The sequence below is a fragment of the Varroa jacobsoni genome, unplaced genomic scaffold, assembly GCF_002532875.2.
Source record: "Varroa jacobsoni isolate VJ856 unplaced genomic scaffold, vjacob_1.0 scaffold_820, whole genome shotgun sequence".
Classification (NCBI taxonomy): Eukaryota; Metazoa; Arthropoda; class Arachnida; order Mesostigmata; family Varroidae; genus Varroa; species Varroa jacobsoni.
The window spans coordinates 222,671-244,039 of NW_019213722.1; the positions used below are offsets into that span (position 1 = coordinate 222,671).

General features: G+C 42.8%; 2 protein-coding genes across 3 annotated transcripts in view; both read right to left on the minus strand.

Moving 5' to 3' along the window:
• The window catches only part of l(2)k01209 (uridine-cytidine kinase-like lethal (2) k01209), a 23,881-nt gene extending 22,174 nt beyond the window's left edge, over nt 1–1,707 (minus strand). For both annotated transcript variants that reach the window (XM_022839680.2, XM_086969940.1), the window contains exon 1: nt 1,034–1,707. In XM_022839680.2, the coding sequence (XP_022695415.1) occupies nt 1,034–1,068 (35 nt within the window). In that variant the 5' untranslated portion in view covers nt 1,069–1,707. The remainder of the gene's footprint in view (nt 1–1,033) is intronic.
• A 1,455-nt stretch (nt 1,708–3,162) lies between these two features.
• Nucleotides 3,163–20,126, minus strand: LOC111264095 (uncharacterized). Its single transcript, XM_022839698.1, has 10 exons — nt 20,072–20,126; nt 19,423–19,751; nt 14,829–15,199; nt 14,333–14,526; nt 11,907–12,194; nt 10,639–11,224; nt 9,930–10,253; nt 8,679–8,983; nt 8,036–8,281; nt 3,163–7,268 (listed from the first exon to the last, which is right to left on the minus strand). Exons 1-10 carry the CDS (start codon nt 20,124–20,126, stop codon nt 6,859–6,861), a joined length of 3,108 nt encoding a protein of 1,035 aa, XP_022695433.1. The 3' UTR covers nt 3,163–6,858.
• Nucleotides 20,127–21,369: the final 1,243 nt, after the last annotated feature.

The following is a 21,369-nucleotide window of genomic DNA, read 5'->3' on the forward strand; positions in this document are numbered from 1 at the left end:
GCAAATCCATAATTATAACCCATTTCAGTGCAACTCTCTAAAAGCCGTGTCAAATACCAGTTGAAAGCTCACTTTTTCGAAATGTCTTTTTTTTTTGTTGAATTTGCTTCATAATTTTCTTTGCTTCCAGTCCTCGAACCTGGCCCTTTGTGGTATCAATCACTGGACCATCTGCTGTTGCGATAGGGGAAACTCCCTTGTTAGCTCTATAGCCCTCGTTTTTTTAGCTCTATAGTCTTTTACTATGATGTTTTCCTTATCGTTCACAATTCGTTCGAATTCTATTTGAGTAATCACTCCTTAATTGCCAATGCCAATCTTAAATGACCATTTTCCAAAGCGTGGAATCATGCAGGGTTAGATCCTTGGCCCACTCATATTTATTTTTTGTATAAATGCCCTGTTCCCGCACATCGAATTCTGTGAGGACATAGTTGCATAGAAAAGCGCACACTCATCCATGTTTTATTTATGAAGATTTATTTGGCATTGCTTGCGCTAGCGAAACGGGTCCTGTTATTGCGGCTTGCTAGGTAAATGAGAGTGTCATGAGATTCCCGGTTGATGGTGGTCTATTGGAAATGATACAGCCTTCGGGCGATTGATAACATTTATTTGTCATAATCTGAAAGGCCTTAACCCCAAAGTCAGGCACAAACACCACCAATCATGACAAATAATATGTAAGAATTTAAACAGAAAAGTATAGAATGTCCAATCCAAAACGTTAATGAGTGCTTACATGAACGCAATAAAATCATAGACACGTTTGTCCTTTCGCGGAGATTGTTACGTAGACAGCAAAGACACTTCGCCGGATAGAAGAACACAGATGAACTGTCTTTTTTTTTTTTACAAAAAAAAAGGTTCGTCGGGTTAATTAGGCAATCGGTTGGGTCAACTAATCGATCACGTCAGACAAAGTACTCAATGCCATTAATTATTAGAACAGTACAGCTTAAGTAAGCGAGTACTATGAAATAAGCCAGTGTTTGACGTACAACCTAACGTGGACCTTTGGCATAATACAAACCTGTTGTCGCGTGAATTGATCTGTACCGGAGACATTCTACGTGTCCAAATGGCGGATTATCGTCGTTGTTAGTAAGCACATACGTGCAGTTCACAACACGAAGAATAAGTGATGCAGTAGAGAAAATATAAAGGGTACTCACATACATATACACAAAAATACACTGACCAACTGATCTCAAACAGGTCACAAACAGTCCTTTTAGGGTGCTTTGTTGATTTCTCGTATGGGCGGAATATCGGCTGCCATGCTAGGACGATAAAAATGAGGCACCGACTGTCTTGCAGCTTCCATTGAGCGAGGCAGCTTTCTATTACGAAGGATCTTATGACGATGAATTGTAAACGTAAGCCTGCTATTCCCCAGCACAGGTTGTCCTGCGAATCGCCAGGCTTGCTAGGACCTCTTGACTGGTCCAGAACTACCTGCCGCAGCAAGGTTCATCCTTTACGCGTGCTGGTACGAGCTTATCGGCAGGTTGCTTGTTGTCTGGTAGAGGCCAGCTCCCCGAGCTGATGCGTGTCGAGGGGCGACCAAGTCTGCGTCACTCTGTTGCCAGCTAGAAGCTACATGCTGTACGAAACTACGCTAATGGCTTACGCTCACTGCTGGAGGGAGGCAGAGGCGGTAACAGAAGTCAGCCGCTGTATTGTCGTTAATAACGGCTCCCACAGCGCCGGCGGCACAGTCCGATCAGCTGGCGGCGGGTGATGTCTGCGCCTTCTGGGATTCTTTCGCCTCTCCATCGTTATTGACCCTTTCCCGGCTCTCGTAGACTGAGCAGTAGCTTTCTTTTACCGCGCGGCGACTACGGAGCCTGAGAAGCCCGCTCCGCTATAGACGGTCACTCAACGGTCGACGGCAGTAGAAGCAAAGCGCAGCGACAGACGAACAGGCAGCGGCGGCTGATCATCTGAGAGGGAAAGTAAGCGAATTTTTTAATCGAAATAAACTGATTTAAAGGTTCGCAACGGATGAATGGATGGTAAGGTAAAAGCATGTAATCGAAATCTCGATTGTCTGTTCGCCTACGTTTGACGAACGATGCATGAAAACGTTCTTAACTATTAGCTAGTTACGGTAAAGCCGGTACGGCTTCTCTCGACGAGCTATTTCTAATGGTGGATGTGGGCAAACGATTGTGCATAGAAGACAGAACGCGTGCTGACGTGCATGTAGCCGAAAAGCACATTGAGAAATACAGTTGCTGGAGAGATTAAATCGTCGCATTGATCGCCACGTTGAGGCTAGACGTATCGCGAAGAGTACGCTTGTTGTTAATAGGAAAAATGGACTAGCAGATCGTAATGTTGATGATCTAGCGCCTATCCTGGTTGTAGGTTTGCTTAAGAATTACGCTACGGTACGACCTACTGTAATTGAGCTTTGCCGGTGCGTTGAACTAACTAAATAGTAGACTTAGCAGCCAAAATGCGAACATTAGAAGCCTTTATGATGGAGCTATTATTGGTCGACCTGCCAAACCGTTTTTATTTATCGAAATGATCATTGTCGAACAGGGCTCAGGTTTGCCTTAGACGATGAACTAAACATATCTTTGGTAGCTATTTTCAAAGCAATTGGGTTTCTAATATGCACTTCCAAGGGCAGTAGTGCCAAGTATAACGACGTCTGGGGTTGCCGAGCTTTGCGTTTTGCATAGTACTATACAAAATTTTCGTGAAACTACTGCCTTTGTATTTCGTCGCGCGGGGTCGATTGCACGTAGTAGACCTAGTTGATGTGTCCGCGTGATAGCTTAGTGGGTAACGTATCTTCTTGCTAACCTCAGGGGCGCACCGTTGTCCAGGCCCAAGACGGGCGTAGACACACTGGGTTTCGCGCTGAGACCCAGCCACCTGATGGAGCGCCTAACAGCGATGCCGAACGTAGAACTCGAAACATAGAGGCGTAGCCGATGTAACCTACTATTCAAGCTAGTCATTGCGGAAGGTGCCATTGGCACTATTGCTTCGGAACGGTTTTCGTCCAGGGTACATTTACATATGTATATATAGTGCTATACGCTTTTCATGGAACATCTATGCATGATCAACAATAAAAACTTACCCCGCATAAGACAAACTTCAGTCCGCTGAAAAACGTGCAAAAGCATAGAAGACATGGTCTTTATTCCTTCATTCCTTTATCCTTCATTACTTTTCCCTTATAATTTATTTGCAGTCGTGTAACATTTGTCTTGATTAACATTTGATTAGCGATCGCAACGTACTGCCGCAGTGCAATACTCCATGCTATTATCTAAGCCGCATTTGTTCCATAAATGGTTTTCCCTTATAGCTTTGCGTCGTGTCTTTGGACGGCCGTGGCATTTCTACTCTGTTTTTGGCCACAGGCCCACATAAACCTCGCTTTACACTATATCCGCATCCAAATTTATATTTTCATTATAATCACTATTATTCCATCTCACTCCTCGTTTGAATGTGATCTTCGTCCGTGCTTCTTTGTCCAGCATGCACTATATACTGTTACTGACGATGATCGATACATATATTAACTCTTCACTTCAGTTTGGTTGTCTTCTTTGCCTCAGTTGAATGCAATTATATACCGTAGCACACACACATACATCTCAAACTACATACAATTTATTCCTTATATCTATCATTGCAGCTCATAGCATAGCTTCGTTACGGTTTCCGGCTTAGCTACATCCGCTGGTGACTTTCTATGTCTTCTGCTACATATAGCCCGTATATATCACGTCCGTTTCCAACACTCCCTCACAAGCATAGCCCATACAATTTTGCTGCGATTTTGCCATTAAAACAGAGAATTTTCCGCTTGAGTCAATTGTTAGCAGATCGTATCGATGTCACTAAATAAAAAGATAAGGCCAACATTAATGACCTCACCTTTTTATTTAATAATAAAGTCATGGTAATAGTTGCGCGAAATAAAGCTACGGTAGCAGCTTGCGGCTAATTCTACGCAGGGTATAGTTTGAGGTATTGTAAAAGTCACGCATCGTAGAGATGACCAAGGTGAAATCTGGTGAAGCTTTACACATTGCAATATTATAAGAATTCCCGTTGGAATAAGTAAAAATTTAGAGGTTCTCCCTGTTGTCGTGTATTTAGCACACTTGCTTATTTCAAACAGCCCTTGCTTTGGTCTGAGAGACCATCAGTGCGTTCGTATGGATCGAGATACTAATCCATTGTATGGATTTTTTCAAAGTTCTTGTCCACTAGGACAATCAGCTTCGGATTTGGTTTTCGTGCAGGCAGATTCCACATTTAGCATAGGATGAGCCAGATGATGGTACAGGACGCAACATACAGTCAGCCTGTTTATTAGTTTTATCGATTAGATCACTCTTGTCTCCTGGGTTTGATAGAATCGAATTAGTCGTAGGTCGCTGTATTGACGTTCTACATGAGCCTTACCTAGGTTAAATCGGTTGGACCGTCCTATCCTAACACCTATTTGGAAACAGGGTCGACACGTCGGCGAAGCTGTTCGGCATGAAGCCGATGCGGACGAAAGTCGGTTATCGATTAGCTTATACTGGTGCCAATTCTAGCACGAATTCCCCCTCGAACAAACGGACATACACAATTAAGAAACCTAATAACAAAACACGCTTACAAACACACGACCTCGACCCGAATTGGCTAAAGCTTCAATCTAGATTTGGATTAATTAAGCCCACTACATATAAAAATGATACCAAAATAGATCGATTATATAGTGTTGCGTTTGGAAAACGCTGCAACTATAGAACTGGCGTTACGCCGTGAACAGAAAGGACTAAAGTAATAAAATTCCCTGTTAAAAAACTGTACAGGTCTACCATTGGCGTATGAGCAATCGTCAGCGCCATCAAGAAACCAGATAATTCTTCTTGACGCTAACGCGGATTGACGAACCGACAAGCACCGCCAATCTGCTTTTGTTTCGTAATTTTCTCTTTCGTTTTTATCAATGCACGTCTACACGCCATTATCATACATCTCAGCTTCTATACGTTCAGGTTGTCTTTCGGCTGCGTCGTATTTCTAGTCGATCCGCCGCTTACGCCAGACAACGACCAAGAGGTAAACATGGTAATCTGTGTCAAAGAGCTTCAGACATGCGCAACCACAGACGCGATCACGATGCACGAACCGTGTGTCACGTACCGCTCTCATCGAGGGATTCGACGAAATCCAGACCGGGTTCATCATTCTACTTTCACTGCTATCTTTCATATTATTACATGCCCATCTACGATCCCGTGATTCGTTCAGTTTCATTGTTATTATTATTATTACTTGTCGTCGATAAACAATTTTACACTCGCGGAAAGATTAGCGCTAACCCCTCTGTTTACACGTTCGCTGAATCTCTCACGCATGCTTACGTGCTCCCCGTATTCATTTGCACGTTTTTCTGTCCCCCATACTAATAATTATGATGAGGATATTTATCATCTGTATATTGTCAGCATCGACTCATTTTGAAATCCCTTATAGGTCTGTTCTGTGGGGCATTTTTTCTATTCGCATCACTTTTGTATGTGTTTGGGCTATTAACACGGTAGTTGGTATCGAACTGGGTCCAATACATAATGAGTTTACGATGTTAATCAAGCATTTTTTTAGCCCTATAATATACTGAATAACTCATAAATCTTATAGGTAAGACTTGTTAATATTAATCTGAACTACTCGGTGCGCGTTCTCTATTGGTGGGTTCTAGCATCCGTATGTATGGATATCTCTGCGCTAATCAATAGGCTTTTTGTTTAGGCGTTTGTGTGTGACCCAAGCTCCGCGACTTCGTCAGGCCGGATATTAGCGTAGCACTAGTTCGTTTAGTCGTCTGTATCTCTTTTCTATTTTCGTCAATGACAGTTGTTCCTGTATGTATTATAGCGTTGCACATGACGTTTCTTTTTTGTAAAATGTTTCCCAACAACCCGCTTTTCTGGGTTTTTACTAACCGTATTTTTTTCCGCTTAGATTCGTTACCGTTGTGTCGCAGTGGTAGACCGTTGTATTGCGACAGAGGCTTGTCTGGACCCTATTATTATTATGTTCATCCTGTTCCCACCACCTCGTCACTCTGCTATGAGTTCATCCGGTAACGGTACTGTCTATTCGATAACAATTGCCGAATTTTTAATAGTCGTGTTACCATTAGCCGTCCTGTAAGGATTTCAACCTGTGATTGAATCTTGTGTTGCATACATACTCAGTACAATCAGTAGGGCGCACATATCCCCTAAGCCTTTGTGTATGTATGTATCTAGAGATTTTGTAATATATACAAGTGAATAAGCGGTGCAGACAGGTGCGGCGACAACTATCAAGGTTCGTTTCCTCCACAGGCAAATATCAGACGTACATTATCAGTGGGTCCACTCTCGGCTTATCGATAATAGAGGTATTTGGTCTTCTATCCACATTGACAACTTCGCTAAAACAGGCGAAGTTGACAGCACTCAAAACGCACATCTCAGGCATCCTACATTTATTCGTATACGTGCGACATTACGGTCTACAAAACAATCAAGATAGACTTAAAGGTTGACCTTGAGTTCTTGCTCTGCTTTGTCTTCGCTTTGTATATCAGTTTTTAACTGTTTAACAGCATAGCCGGTAACCCTCTACCCGGGGGTTCCTTACTTTCAGTTGCGAAAGTGTTCTTTTAATCACCTCGTGATGAATCGTATTTCCTTATGTTGTCACTAATTATCCGTAACAGTTAAGACAAATTCGAGTTTCTAAAGTTTAATTTTGAATTCCGTGTGTCCCACAGACGAAAGATGGCCACCAGGATCATTTATAGTACATATTATGCCGTGTCTTTTGTATTTAGAGTGTCGTAGACACCGTGCCACAAGACTCTTCCGTTTTAATTTGTTGTAATTTGACAGTTTTATCAGCTATCGTGTTTTTTCCAGCTGCCTGTTGCTGTTGTTGCAACAACATCTGCTGCTTGGCCTGCTTCTCTCGAAGTATATCTTTGATGTCACGTATATCTTTGACTTCTTTTACGTTTGGCGTATGCTCCTTGATGGGGTCCTTTGTGGGCAGGCCCCCACTACCGTTGTTGTTGCCTCCACCTTGTAGTATCATCTGGGTGGGACTCGCATTTGTTGAAGATGAAATCATCAGGGCAGTTATAACAGAGCCCGGTGTTGGCAACGAATTCCCATTCCCTGAACTGACGGGACTACTCAACCCGGACCCGGGGCTAGGCAGAAGTGATGGGCTTACTAGACCTAAAAACACAGAGAGACCAATATCTCGTAGATTTAGTGAAACCAAGACTCGAATTGGCCAAATTTTTCCGCGTTGGATCATATTAGGGGACCATAAATGCTACACCGTTGAGGATTTTTACGTGTTAAATAATATTAAGAAAGAAAAACTGATTTGAGGCAGGAGTTCAGGCACTGTTCTTTTCGATAAGGGTGTTGCATATAGGAGATCGTCCATAAGGTGCAAATGATATATATGTCAAAATCAGTATCCGGCAGGATATGCATTACTATTTACTTGTTCATTTTCCTACCAAATCATAAATCTGCTATTTAATTATCTTCCTATCAATTGCGGTTGTCACGGTTATATGAGTCGACTCGGTGCTAACTATAGCTCCAAACATCAATGTATCGGTTCAAGTGTTCGTACTAATTCTTATTATTCATTTGCTCTAAGATAAAGAGTATTGTGGTCCATCCATCTAATCAACAGTCAGCCATTATTATCAGTTATTAATGGTTAGTTATTAGGATAGCGATTGATTTCAGGATCTTATCTATTGACTGATATACAGAGGAGGAGGAAGTTGTACGTACATATCTCGCTCGGGTATCAGCTTTTCTGTTCTCCTAAGGATAATAGTAAGCAAAGTTTTTATTTTCCAGCCAGCGAGCTAGAGATTCACTACGAATCCTTGTTCCCTCGTGGACAAGTTCCCGATAGTTAGTGGGCTTTTATGCTTGACTATCTTGTGAAGAAAATCAACGTAAATCTGGGTCCTTACCACTTTCATCGACCACGTTCTCCTCCGCCCCAGTCTTGTCTTCTTGTTTTTCATTGACCGGCGTAGCAGACCTGCTTCCCGTGTCTTCACTGATGGATGTTCCTCGTTCTTGTTTCGGTGTCGTAGCCGTCGCTTCTGCATCCGCTACCTCCTCACACGCTGGGGTCTCTGGGGACGTCGGCCGGTCATAGAAATCTTGGCGGGACTTTCGGCTGTGTCGTCCAGGCAGGAAGCCATATTCTGATTCTATAACAATATTATTGAACATGTGTACGTGGGCGAGAAAATCATAAAAATAAAAGCAATCTAGGTACATGGCCTGATGACATTTGAGGTTCAAGTCGACAAAAGACAAAGTTCTTTGCAATATATATATATATATATATATATATATTGCAAAAAGATACGGTAGCTGAACTTTCATATTGATATAGGAAAACCAATGGATACATAGTATTCATAAAAACAAAAACTGGTTTTCACTCTACCCTACGTCATGGAAAAATCTATATTTTTTTAAATTAATGTTTGTTTTTTTAATGCCGTACGGATTCTAAGGACTATACAGACGATACGTGTATTTGAGACGCAAGACTAAATCTTCAATACTTTGCCCTTTTTTTTCGTGCTGAGTTTTACGTACCATTGGTGCTCATTGTATCTGTTCTATTGACTAAATTCGAAGATTGTTGTTGTTGTTGCTGTTGTTGTTGTTGTTCGCGTCGCTTCTGTGCCCGTTCTCGTTTGCGTTTAATTTTCTCCTTGAGTTTATCACGGTCGCGAGCTAGCTCCGGATTTAGGTTTGGATTGATTGGCCACCTTGGGTCGTGCGGAAGTGTCTCCTGCATCTGCAGCCGCGACTGCAGACGCCGAGTTTCGTCCAGGTGAGCCAGCAGATGCATCATATCATGCATACTTTCGTTGGCCTCATCGACGGTCCGCTCCCGACTGTTTTTTTGGAAGAAAATAAAGACGTTTAGAATATAAAAAATAAGCAAGATAAGCTGGTGTAAATCAAATCGAGCCAGCCTGTTACGTGGGTGCAGATGCTTTGACAGGTCATAGGCATACAAGGTAAGGTAGAAGGAACCATGCGTGGTATTTTATGCGATATCTATCAGATACTAGTGATAAGAGAAAAGTCTGAATTGCTGAAGGAGTGTTAGCTTAGAGAAATGAGGAAAGTAACAGTCGGATATTTTAATATATTATTCATATTATTTAGTTGTAAATTTTGCCTCAAAACGGAAGGAATTGCTATGTGTAAAGATCTAGATGTTTAGCACTCTGATGGTAGTAGGCATAATGTTACCATTTACTAACAAAATCCAAGATACATTTGTAGAGTAGCGAAAAAAAAAAGTAGCTATGACGAATATACCAAGTTAAAACGCAACTACTGACTGCCGTAATACACAGTGCCTTCCGAACGTTCCGGAACGACTTGAGTTTTTCTATCTCGGACGGCAAACCTGTTTTGATCAGTTTTTAACCGATTCGTGTTATTCATGATAAACTTGTGTGACGAAAATCGTGGACGCCATACTAAACTAAGCTTTGTAATAAGCGACAAAAATATTCTATTTTTATTTTTTATCTATTTCAAGGGTTTAAGACCAAATCTATTTTAGCAGTTGAAGCTAAGGTAAATATAAGGAAAGACTGCAATCCATAGGTCTGAAACACCGAACCCAGAATTCAAATGCGTACATCTAGGAGGTGCTCGATTCGTAACCCAAGTAAAATCACCCTCGTATTTGGCTTTTCGGCTAATCTTGACTAATCGTCATTTGTTTAGCGTATGTTCAGAGCTCTGTGAACGAGAAATCGAACCGCTATAATGAACTTAGATGAGAGAACAGGACAGAACGGAAACGATAGAACAGACACAGACCTATAGCGTGGGCTATTGCAGTTAGACGAAGGTGAGTTATAGTGGGTACTCTGCTGCTCACGCTCGCGGTCCCATTTGGGTCGGTGCTCCCTTGTGTCTTGGTGATGAGGTGATGTGGGCTGAATCGCCCGCTGGTGGTGGATTTGCTGTTGGGGAATGCTACCTCCGCTGCTCGGTGGTCCGGGCGTGCCCATCGGCCTGCGGGCATGCGGGCCAGCGATGGGTTCCGACGCTGGACACGGCGATTGAGTACCAGGAGTTGACGGTAAAGAGTGACCCTCATAATCCGCTACCGGTGTTACACTGCGGCTGTCGTCACTGCTGCTAAAAGTATATCAAGTCAGAAAGGCATTGAGATCGATAACAGACGAACAGGAAGGGAAGGGGATAACTTGATCAGTAAATACAATAATATAAACGCCGTCAAATTTAAGATTTCGACGGTCGCGTAGGCTGAGAAAATAGAATAATAAATAAGAGAGTTGATCTTTGTATGATTGTCTAGGACGTTTTGAATAACCTTCGACTACCTAGTTTTTTTCAAATATGCATATTTATATTCTCGAAAGAAGCCCCCAGAAGAAATCGGTACTCACTCTCACTCTTAAAAAAAAAAAAAATATATATATATATATATATGTAGAAAGTTATTTAGATAAGAAATAGCGTCAACCGATACGTATTCCTGTCGGCGGTCTTAGTTACGCACCAATTGTCAAGTTGTTCTCTGGAGCTGCCGCTCTGCTCTTGCACCGTGGGAATGCTTTGCTGGAAGTGATTCTGGTATTGTTGAAAGCCGCCGCCATGCGATCGACTTCGCGAGTGTTTATACGGATAGCTTGGAATAGCTGATGAACCGTGTGGACACGGATGTGCTGTATGCGACGCTACTGAGGCTAATGCCCCATGAACCGAGGGTGAACTAGAACCAAACACAGCCGACGAGGGAGGCTTATGGCTAATATGTTCTCTGGGCGGAAGCGGCGGTTGATCTTCGATTTTTTTGATCGCCGGATTTGAGCAGCTTCGATGAGGTCGGTAGAGGTAAGATTGTCCTGGCGATACCGTTTGTTGGCGGTGGTTGACCCCCACCGACACAGCCGATTGGACCCCCGCTGGGGCGGCGCCATGGTGGCTGTGCGAAGAAAGCCCGTTTTGGGCTGCAGAACGGTGATTCTGATGATGGTGCTGCTGCTGCAAATGATGACCATTAACATCTCCGTGTACCAGCGGCGAAGGCGAGGGCGATGTCCCTCGACGGGGCATATCCATCATTGAATGACTTTCCGAAACCCCTGTGTAATTAAGAAGCAAAAAATAGAAAAAATAAATGTTTGCCTCATTTCTGCTATTATAGGATTGCTAACTATCGTAAGAGCATAATAGGCATGTATAGGTTTTCTCCGTTCTAGGAGGGGCGGGGTGTCACAATTAGGGTATTGGTGTCTACAGTTTGCTTTGTTTATTAGAATGTATAGAAATGTTTATTAGAAAAAAACAATTTTAACGGAATAAAAAAATCAACGAATTAATTTATTATGATAAACAAAAGACAATGTAGTATAAAATTGTGAACTATCGAAATTCAAAAATCAAAAAAGACAATCAAAAGATTGAAGTTCTACTTGTTATCTTTGAACCAGTACCCACAAAGCTCCCTGGCTCCTTTCTATTGATACGTGGTCAAACAACGGGTTTATGTCTCTTCTCGTAGAAATAGCTGTAGCTCTATAGTTGACCTGATATTCATCAGAATCACGCTCATCCTTTATTGCGCATGTATCCAACAGAACGCGGTTGTTTACCAATGGTAAATAATTGTTGCATTATTCCTCGTATACCTTAGAAAACCTTCGGTACCTTAAAAAATCTTCTTTTCGCGCTTGTTTAGTCGTTTAAGTGTCTATAGTAGTTCGTATGCTTCCCATAAAGCAGCCAAATATGATTTTTCTCCCGACTATTATTTATCATACTTACCTCGTGCAAATCGACTTGGACTAGCGGAGCTACTTCTTTGTCGAAGTCTCAGTACGTCAATAGGGGTAGCATTGAACCGTGTGGCGTGGCTTGGCAGACCATGACTCGTAGTTGGTTCGTGGTCAAGCGCTCCGAACGGTGTCACGTAAGGCACGTTGACGTAATTGTGCGAAAAAGCGGGCCTAGGCCCCCTTGAATAGGTATGCACATCGTCATAGATGTGAGCTTCACCATAAACGCTTCCACTGGAACCACCCCCACTGCCATGTTGGTGATAGCAGCAACGACCTGTAGTAAACGAGGGCACAAAGCAAAAGGATACAATATGGGTCATCAATTCGACCTTCATCCCTTCGCTGGCTGGCCAGTTAAACTGTAACTTCCCTTTGGGTAACTTGAATTTTTGTTTACGATTCACTATACATATATTTCAGGCTGTTCAACGTAAGAGGAGGTGTACTGTCCGTGCTGGTTATGATAGGGAACCGCCGAACAAATGAGATAAATTCATACATAAACCATGTCGGATTTTCCCCGAACTACCGAAAATTAAATATGAAAATTTGAGTTCGACAGAGATTCTATCTAGGCTCTCTATAACTCGTGGTATCATTTTGGTTGGTTCGCGTATTTCTCGTTCCAGTCGATGCCTCTATTCTAGGTCCAGCAGTCACGAAGGCAGCAGTAGCTTATCCTGTCTTTCAACCGCAACTCCGTAGCGAGCAAACAGCTATCCTGCTAGCTATTCGACGAAGACCTCGAAGATGACGTCAGACTTGCTCGCTTTTTGGGAACGTGTTGTGTTACGCAACCATTGCACCATAAAAAATGCTATTTTAATAGATCGAACCTAGAGAGAACAACATAGTTACTGGCTGAAATGGAGATCGGAACCCAACCTAAATCGACAGCGGATTCTTTGGCTGAGTCATTTGTCGATTGGCGACTATCGTCTATTGTACAATTTAAAATGTGGTTGTAGAGAAAGAAAAGTATTACTGTCAAAAATCCTACTCCCCGTTCTGACTGAGACTGACTGCATTGGGCCTTAGATCATGATTCTTTTTCTCCATCACTTGAAATAACCTTTTACGAGCATCTTAACGATAGTACGTTCAGCCTAAAACTAGGCCAAAAAAAAGGGATAAAATGGTAACTTTTTTATCAGCTAAAGACTCACCTGTGACTGGACTTGTGGCGGCACGTTTTCCTACCTGTCTTCTAACCACAAGCCAAAGTTCAGGGTATGCGAAAGTGCGCTTCGCATTCAACGCATTGAAGTAAGCGTACTTTGTTTGTAAGAAAACAGGAATAGCAAATGGGGTTCTGTATCGAAAACAAAACTGAGTGCGGATCGGCGGTGTCAATACCACAAAAAGCTTTTGGTGACTAAGCCGTGAGTCAGTAAGTAATACCAGTGTTTTGGTACAGTGGAGAGGGTCTTGAAAACAACGCCTTATACCAGGCTCCGAACGGCCTGTCACAACTTGAACGCGGAAAGTGCAGGACCTCTGAATCCCCTCAAGAATTTACGAGCAAGTACAGGCTCATCAATAACTGCTGTGTCGGAACACTTTCACACTTAAACAGGAGTTAGATTTGCTTCATCGTGTCGTTATAGGTGACAAGACCTGGGTAGACGCGTATGGCCAAAACAAAGGACAAAAGCATGGCTGTCAGAATATCTTCTAGGAGGCTATTCTAGGCCAAGAACAGTTAAAAGATACAAGCCTCTTGCCACCGTTTTTTCAACTGTCGGCAAGTTCTACACTTGGCATTCATACTGAGTGGTTGTAGTTTTACCAAGGAATATTGCCAAGGAGCTTTAAGAAAATTGCCTATGCCATACGTGAGGATAGGCTTGGATTTTGGAACAAGAAAAAGTTATGGCTTTTTTTTTTGTTACCATGACAATGCAACGGCTCGCGTACCACTTCTATGCTGCCTTAACTTCCACGTTTACCAGGGCTAACGCTTTGTATCTTTTTTCCATAAATAAAAAAATACATAAATGAAAAAACGTTGATTAGGGAGCTTCAAGAAGAAGGAAGCAAGGCTTAAGTAAAGGCAAATGTGGAGACGATTTTTCACGCAGTCAGAGCAATAAGTAACTTATAGAAACTAGTTTTTCAATGGATAAGTGAGAAAACTGTTTCAGCGATTGACAAAAATTTGTGCACACGCATGGTATCCGGCGACGACATTATCGGAAGACTGCGGCTTGTGGAGTTGGTAGAGAGCTAAGTTGTCGATACGTTCCTGTCTCAGAAGTTAACATGAAATAATAGTTCCACTAATTTCTAACACCAATAAAGATGGTTTCTTAATTAGGTCCCCGAATGTTGGAAATTACATTAGAATTTAGAGGTTACAATGGGAGGACAAGAACAAAAAAGGAACGTGTCCTTATATATGGCCTATCATACCATTACAGTGCTGTTTATTGAGATGTGAATAGGAGTTTGCTCGAGCCTGTTGTCGCATAATTGATTCGCACTCTAGTCGAACCATTTCTAGTTCCAGCTTAAGAAGAGCCATTTCACGGGCGAGTGTCGAATCTGCATTATTTTCGTCAGATCCCGTTTCCGATGATTCGTTTGACAGGTACGAACTTCTGAAACTGGTAAGCAATTAGTGGATATTGCAAATACAAAAAAGTAATTTTGGCCATTTGTCTTATTGGCCTCTTATCTCTGTCCTTTATCAGGTTAGGCGGATCTTATAAAAGATCTTATAAAAAAAAAAAGGGTTCGTTACATTATAATGGATCACGTCGAATGTGTATATATGTTCTTATTGTCAGGCTCTACATATATTTACGCACACGTTTAAGATATTTTAGATCGTACTGTCTGCTCGTTCACTATTCGAGCAGTACTTTCCACAAGTTACTCAGTGCCAACATATGTAGTCAATTTTTACCTCCTCGCGTGATCTCGGTGTATAGGCACGGGCGGCTGATGTTGGCCATTTTGATTGTTTATCATAAGCGAGGCTTTCGCGCCAGTCGGATCAAACCGTTGGCTCGTGGATCGCTGAGGGGTACCTGTGCCTCGTGGGGCTTGGGCAATCTGGTTAGACGAGGCCCGTCGAGGGACGCGACATCCACCCGGCGAAGACAATGCGCTTAACGACAGTTGTTCCTGTAACGCCGGATGAAGAATTGATGGATACAAAGGCTTTGACGATTTGTGAACGTTAGCATACGTTAGCTGGTGTCGCGAGAAACTTTCGTCACTTAGTTCGCGACCCGAGCTTCGTCCAATGCCCGAGTCATTTGTACCGGACGTTGTCTGAAATACAAATTACATAAAAGTACGTTAGCAAACCTCAAATCCTTCATCCTTAGCCAAGTGACAGTTACTGATGATCCTGACTGGGTCAGATTTTGAGACAATAGATTTTCTGCGCCGAACGAGTAGACATCAACTCTGGCAGAACTGTTGCGCTACATTTAACTATGCCATGCTCTACCGCCTGAACAAGCAGTGAACTGTGCCTGATTATTGCGCTTTATCGGCGTGTAAAGTTGGCGCTCTCAGGAATAGTTTGGCCCGGCGTCCGTGGGAGGGCGCTTGCTTTCGCCCTTTCACATAACAAAGCTTAGAGGGAAGAAGGAGGGAAGGGGGCGGCTAAAATTGATTCGTATTTCTTGAATAGAGCACTCTCCAATGAAATTATATTAAATGCGTTTAGCCCTACGATATTAGCCCTTTCCACAGCAATACATTTGGTAAATGTTGTAATTTAAACGATCGCAAAAACCGCGTAAATTTGACACTAGGAATTACGTCATAAGCATAAATACGAGCACATCGATCATGAACCTATTAGTCAACCGTATGCCACGTTCAACACTAATAAGTATATAAGGAAAGTATAATTTAAATAGTAAATAATGTAATGTTGTCTCTAAGTAATAGATTATGCAACTGTATTTATTCTAGACCACAATTTCTGTTTAAAGGATCTTCTTATACTGCTGGTTCTTTTCAATGGGCGCATAGCCCACTAAATTAGAAGGCCACCATAAAAAAGCATTAAGTTCGTAATTACTTTATTCGTATTTTATCTAAAATGATGGTTCGATGTTATCGAAAAGTAATTTCTTTTTTTATAGAGAAATACGTTATGTTTTCCGTATTCTTTTTTCTGTTCTTCCAATTAGATATTACAGTTTAGAGCAAATGCCATATTGTTGCGCTGTAAATCAACCTAGACGACCATAAGATAACCTCTAGAGATAAACAGACGCTTGCAAAACTTCCTCTGCCGCATAATAACCGTTAATATCGTTTCGGTATGAAATGATTGTTTAATAAGCTTCATCGTCGTTCTCACTTTTTTTTTTTGGACTCATTGGTCGGAAGGACTGTGAATCGTGTTGCAAAACAGTACAGCACATCGATGCGCTAGAATCGATCCTTTCGTATCTGAAATAGGCCGGCCACTTCGATTGAGCACTGCCCTCTGAACCGCAGAAACAAAATCATACGGCAGTAGCACCCCCACTCGACCCACTGGCCTAAGTATCAGTTTGTCGAGAACTAACAGTAGTATCACAGCCTGCTTTCCGAGATAGCAAATAATCGTTATGGTAATGCTACCCTCATGTATTTAGCTGTCCGATGAAGTAACACTGCTACGAAAACAAGTAGGTAGCGTTGCAAAAGGTCGTCGAAGAGATTTGTGTATTGACTCTATTAAGAAAATGACGCCCACATCCATTTAGTTACGGGCGCACATCGATTGATCGGTAGGGTAATACCGGTTAATGCAGCGCCTAGCGATATACTCAAAAACACATACGTTATCTAGCTATGTAAGCGAAACTGCGAGGGTGTTCCGGAAGATCTGATTGTTTTTTGTAGCAACAAAAAAGCATCTCGGCATCGTTGGCCTGCATCGTTGCCGTTTCGGATTAAACTAATGAAATAAAATGACCATAAAGGTACTAAACATAAGACGATATTCGAAAACATATTAAAGCATATATTCGTAACGGAAGCGGCACAGTTAGAAGAACTTGTCGAGCTTTATATATATATATGGTTGGGCTTTATATTCGCTACTGCCAATGAGTATTGTTTCAGCTCATTGTACTTATTTAGACCATACAATTTCGTAATGAGCCGTCCCAGACAACGTTGGATGCTTCTCAGCGTCGTAGGTATACCAGCTCTTGGTTTACACATATCTGGTTGCTTCTGTATAAATAGGACGGATTATATGATACGACTTTTACGATATAGTCAGCTATATAATAGCAGCTATGATCTCTTAAAGGTAAAACGCAAATAATGATTATGGTACAGGGTTACTGTAGGCATTGCGTCGGGGTACACCGATTTTTAGAGATTAAGTACATATCAATCATACATAGCGAAGTGAGTAATTCAGGCTTCGCTTTTCTGCAAGCGCGAAGACTCGTTATGTAAATCGCATGTTACTGGTGGGAAACAGAGCTCTATGGGCAGGGGCATAGAATGATTTGCGATTCTAATGACCCATGCTTGACCGTTTCTTTTTTGGTCAGACAAAATTTCACATTTTTAGCCACCGATCTAGAATTCAAATAGAGCGCGGCTCCGATCGTCATTGGTGACTATCGGCGTTGTGCTACTGCTGCTGTGGTCGAGGTGAGAGCGAACACCCTTGTTCCGATAGTGCGACGGGTCACGCCATCCCCGTTCACATCACACGCTGCCTCGTCGATCAAATGAGAGAGGCGGTATTGCTTTTACGTAGACCCAATGGCTAGACAGTTGGGATAAGAATAGGAACAGGGAGTTAAAAACCTGAGATTTCAACAGATTCTGACGAACGATTATCCGACAACGACCAGCCGATCATGACGAGGATATGAGTGGCCATAGATCTCGGTCTGAATGCGTAATTCCATGCATGTGTATGTAGTTGTTTATATATGTGCTCGTGCCTGTTCGTCGTATACTAATTACAGTGCATTATCTAAGTTAAATTTATCCTATTGCTGCTGCTTCTGCTAGCACCAGTTACATCGAGGAAGCATGGCGGCTTGCGCTCTGTTGGAAGTCCGACAAGAGCTCGGAAGGGGACCACGATGGATCAGAGAGAGCTGCCAGCATGACTGATTGGCCACGTAGTACTGGGAAGTAGTACGAACAGGAGAGGAACGACGTTACGGGGCGCGTACAATGGAATCGATTGTCAGAACCGCCATCATCCTTAGGAGTGACCAACACCGCTAAATTTGCGTGACCCGAAAGGCTGCTCTCTATGCTGCGTCCGCTGCTCTTTCCGCCGCTTTGGCGTCCATTAGAACTTTGTGGATCCGACCGATACAACGGACCGATCGGCGCCTTCCGCTGATAATGTTGCCGGAAGTAAGCAAGATTTCAGTAGGCGTTTTGCAGGCTTTCAGGCAACAATTAATGACCCATCAGCATGTAAAAATGCAGGTTCTGGATTTCCTTTTGACTTGCCATAGTTGTGCTACAAGAACTTTATACGTTGCTAGATCGAACCTGAGACTACCGTAGCGCTAACCGTGAAAACAAAGAGGATACCGAATCAGGCTGTATATGAACTTCACTGCTAAGTGAAGGCCAGTCTTAGCTACACGCTGTTTCAACCTTTGGCAAAACATCTGCCCAAAAAGTTACTCTTGCTACGGCTCTTGAGCTTAATTTTTTACGACGTGGTTTTTGGTGCGGCTGACGAAGTATTGCAAGCCCTAACTCCAACGTCGTAATAGATGACGTTCGGCTTGCACCTAGGAGTGGAATGTTAACTTGCAAGTCTCTATCAGCAGCAGCGACAGGCTATTATTTGTCGCCTACACGTCTTGAATGTACGTCAGGTATAAATCGATGCAGAGGAGTTATTCAAAAGGAAGCAATCCCGGGCTTCCCCCCAAATAGTGATTAACAAATTAGTCAATTATATGATACTAATTCAAAGGAAAAGGAATCACAGAGGCCTGAAAATATTTTCGCACCTGCCAGGCTGGGAACTCGCCGTCGGTCGCTGTCGAAATCATGGAATACTTCTCTAATCTATGACGGTCATAACTTAAAATGTCGTAAGAGATTGGTAATGTCAAATATATGCATAGCTCTGATTGCAATTATTTACGACGCGCGATTGGAAGTATTATTTGAAGGAGAATCTATATTTACTTTAAATAGCAGTGTTGTTGCCAAGGGATTGATCTGACAAGATGCGAGCCAGCTACGTGCTAATGTACGCTTTCCAATCTTTGCCGGATATTCCTAGGTGGTGGCATGAATCATCAGGTAGTTATATCTGGTAAACGTTGGATAGCTTCTTAGGCTGTAGCTTAATAATAGCGCATTACAGATCAGCAGCAAAAGCAATAATTCTCATCGTCTGGAGCAGCAAGATAGGACCTTAAATATCCGGCATACACAATTATAGTTATATGACCGTTCTGGGTGATCATTATAATGCGCGTCATTGCATTGTACTTGCAGTGAGGCGGCAACCTCGATTGCAAAGGCTCCGTCACGCTTACCCTTTGAACGTAGAGCATGGATCTCTTTTTATCGACAATAGCTCTCCGACTCATTTCCGACGCCTGGTCGATGCTTACATATTGTGGACTGCCGGCGCCAGTTTCGTTTAACGGAGGACCTCCCTTGAATTGTGTGGCGTTCAGCGTTGAGGGTCGCGGACCAACCGTCACAGCGCCGTTGACCCCATTCGTAGTAAGGTGACCTTGTCCATTTACTGGAAGGTACTTGAATCCGTTTGTACCATAATACCCCGATGAGATGTAAGATCTTGCGGTCCGCTGAAAAATAATAACACACTTCCACGTTAATGGGGCGTCGGAAGAATCCGCTGTACATACATATGAGCAGTACCTAATTGTGAAACTTCAGATATTCTATTTTATATCATTTACCGGTTAAAGCCGGTTGAGATGTGCCTTAAGTTCAAACAAACGAAAAACGGTAAACTTCTGCAACGGATATTTATACGTCTTATGCAATTTTGCTATTTTATCTTTGAATTTTAAGGTAAAAGCGTTCTCTGCTGTCAATATTGCACTACTACGTCATTACTGGCGTCTGTCTGTCTGTCTGTCGGTTCGCTCTACAGTCCGATTTGATTTGATCTGTTTCTCTTCCTCTCCATGTCTTTAGGTTTTCCGATCTCACAGTTACTACCAGGGGCCTTCCAGACACAATTACAGCCAAGCTGAAGAATGCCCATACCGTGTTCTCGTTCTTGTCTCGCAAGCAATTACTTTCTAAGTATAGTCGAGGATCATCCTAGAATCTCTAGTTAGCTTTTTCCCTGGAGCTTCATCTTCTATCGGTCCAGTTGAGTGAGGTAGAGAAAACCGCCGCACTTGACTGGCGCTATGAACTCGGGAACCTTCGGGTAGAAGAGACATTTGTTGCTAGGAAGGAGATAGTTGGCCAAGCCGGCCAACTAAGCTTCGTCTTTCGAATGGAGTGCTCGACCACCGGATCGCCAGATCGCCGCGGCACGCTGGTCAAGTCGGCTGAGAAGAAGTGCCAGACAGGCGAGCTTAGGGTAAAAAGAAGACGCCATAGCAGCAGTGGCAGAAGCAAAGTCTTCGGCGCAGGGCTCAGCATTCATTCAAGCGTGGCTGATCGAACGTCAATCTCTTTTGGCTTCTTACTCTCCTCCCTCTCCATTCCCGTCCCCAAATCGTCAGGCAAGCAAAAGCCAACTCCGCTACAACGTTCCAACTATGGTTGCCAATAACAACAGTAAACTGTGTTTATTAAGATAGGCTATATGTGAGCAAGGCAAGCGATTCATCTTGGCACTCTCATAAACACGTCGTTACCTAATTTCTACGTCACGATAACTTTTCAGGGTAAAACTGGGCGAAGAACGGTCGGGCCAGGGGGCAGTTAGGCCAGCTAGGGCCCCTGGAGTTGAGCCTCGAAAACACAGCGTATGAATGCGCGAAATCCTGACACAGCAGCGCTTATATTTTCCTGAAATGACTTTTCTGTATCGTAAAGGAAAGAAGAAATACAGCGATCCTCTGTCTCGCGTCCGCCAGAAGTTCATTCTCTTATCATTGACCTAGAGGAGACAAAACGTTTAGGAGGATTTTCTGACCTAAACAGCCCTTGCTATTTGCGTGCGTGCGTGCGAGCGTAAACCAAGAGCGTAGATGTGTTCGTTCCAATGATCTACCCTGGTCGGAATTTACCGATAAGGCATACCTTCATTGGTATGAACAGATATATATTATTCAACAAATATTTCCCATTTAATTAAGCTTTTTGAATAAAGCAGTAATCTACCACTGTACCGAGAGATTCGATTATAAAAAGGGAGGATTCTAATGATATTACCATAGCGCAAAAACACGCCTTAGCCACGTCTGACATACGAAGTTTTTCAAGTGCAGCTGCAGAAGCACCTTCGTTGCGTGGATAGTATTTGCATAAATAATGCTAAAAGTGCTCCC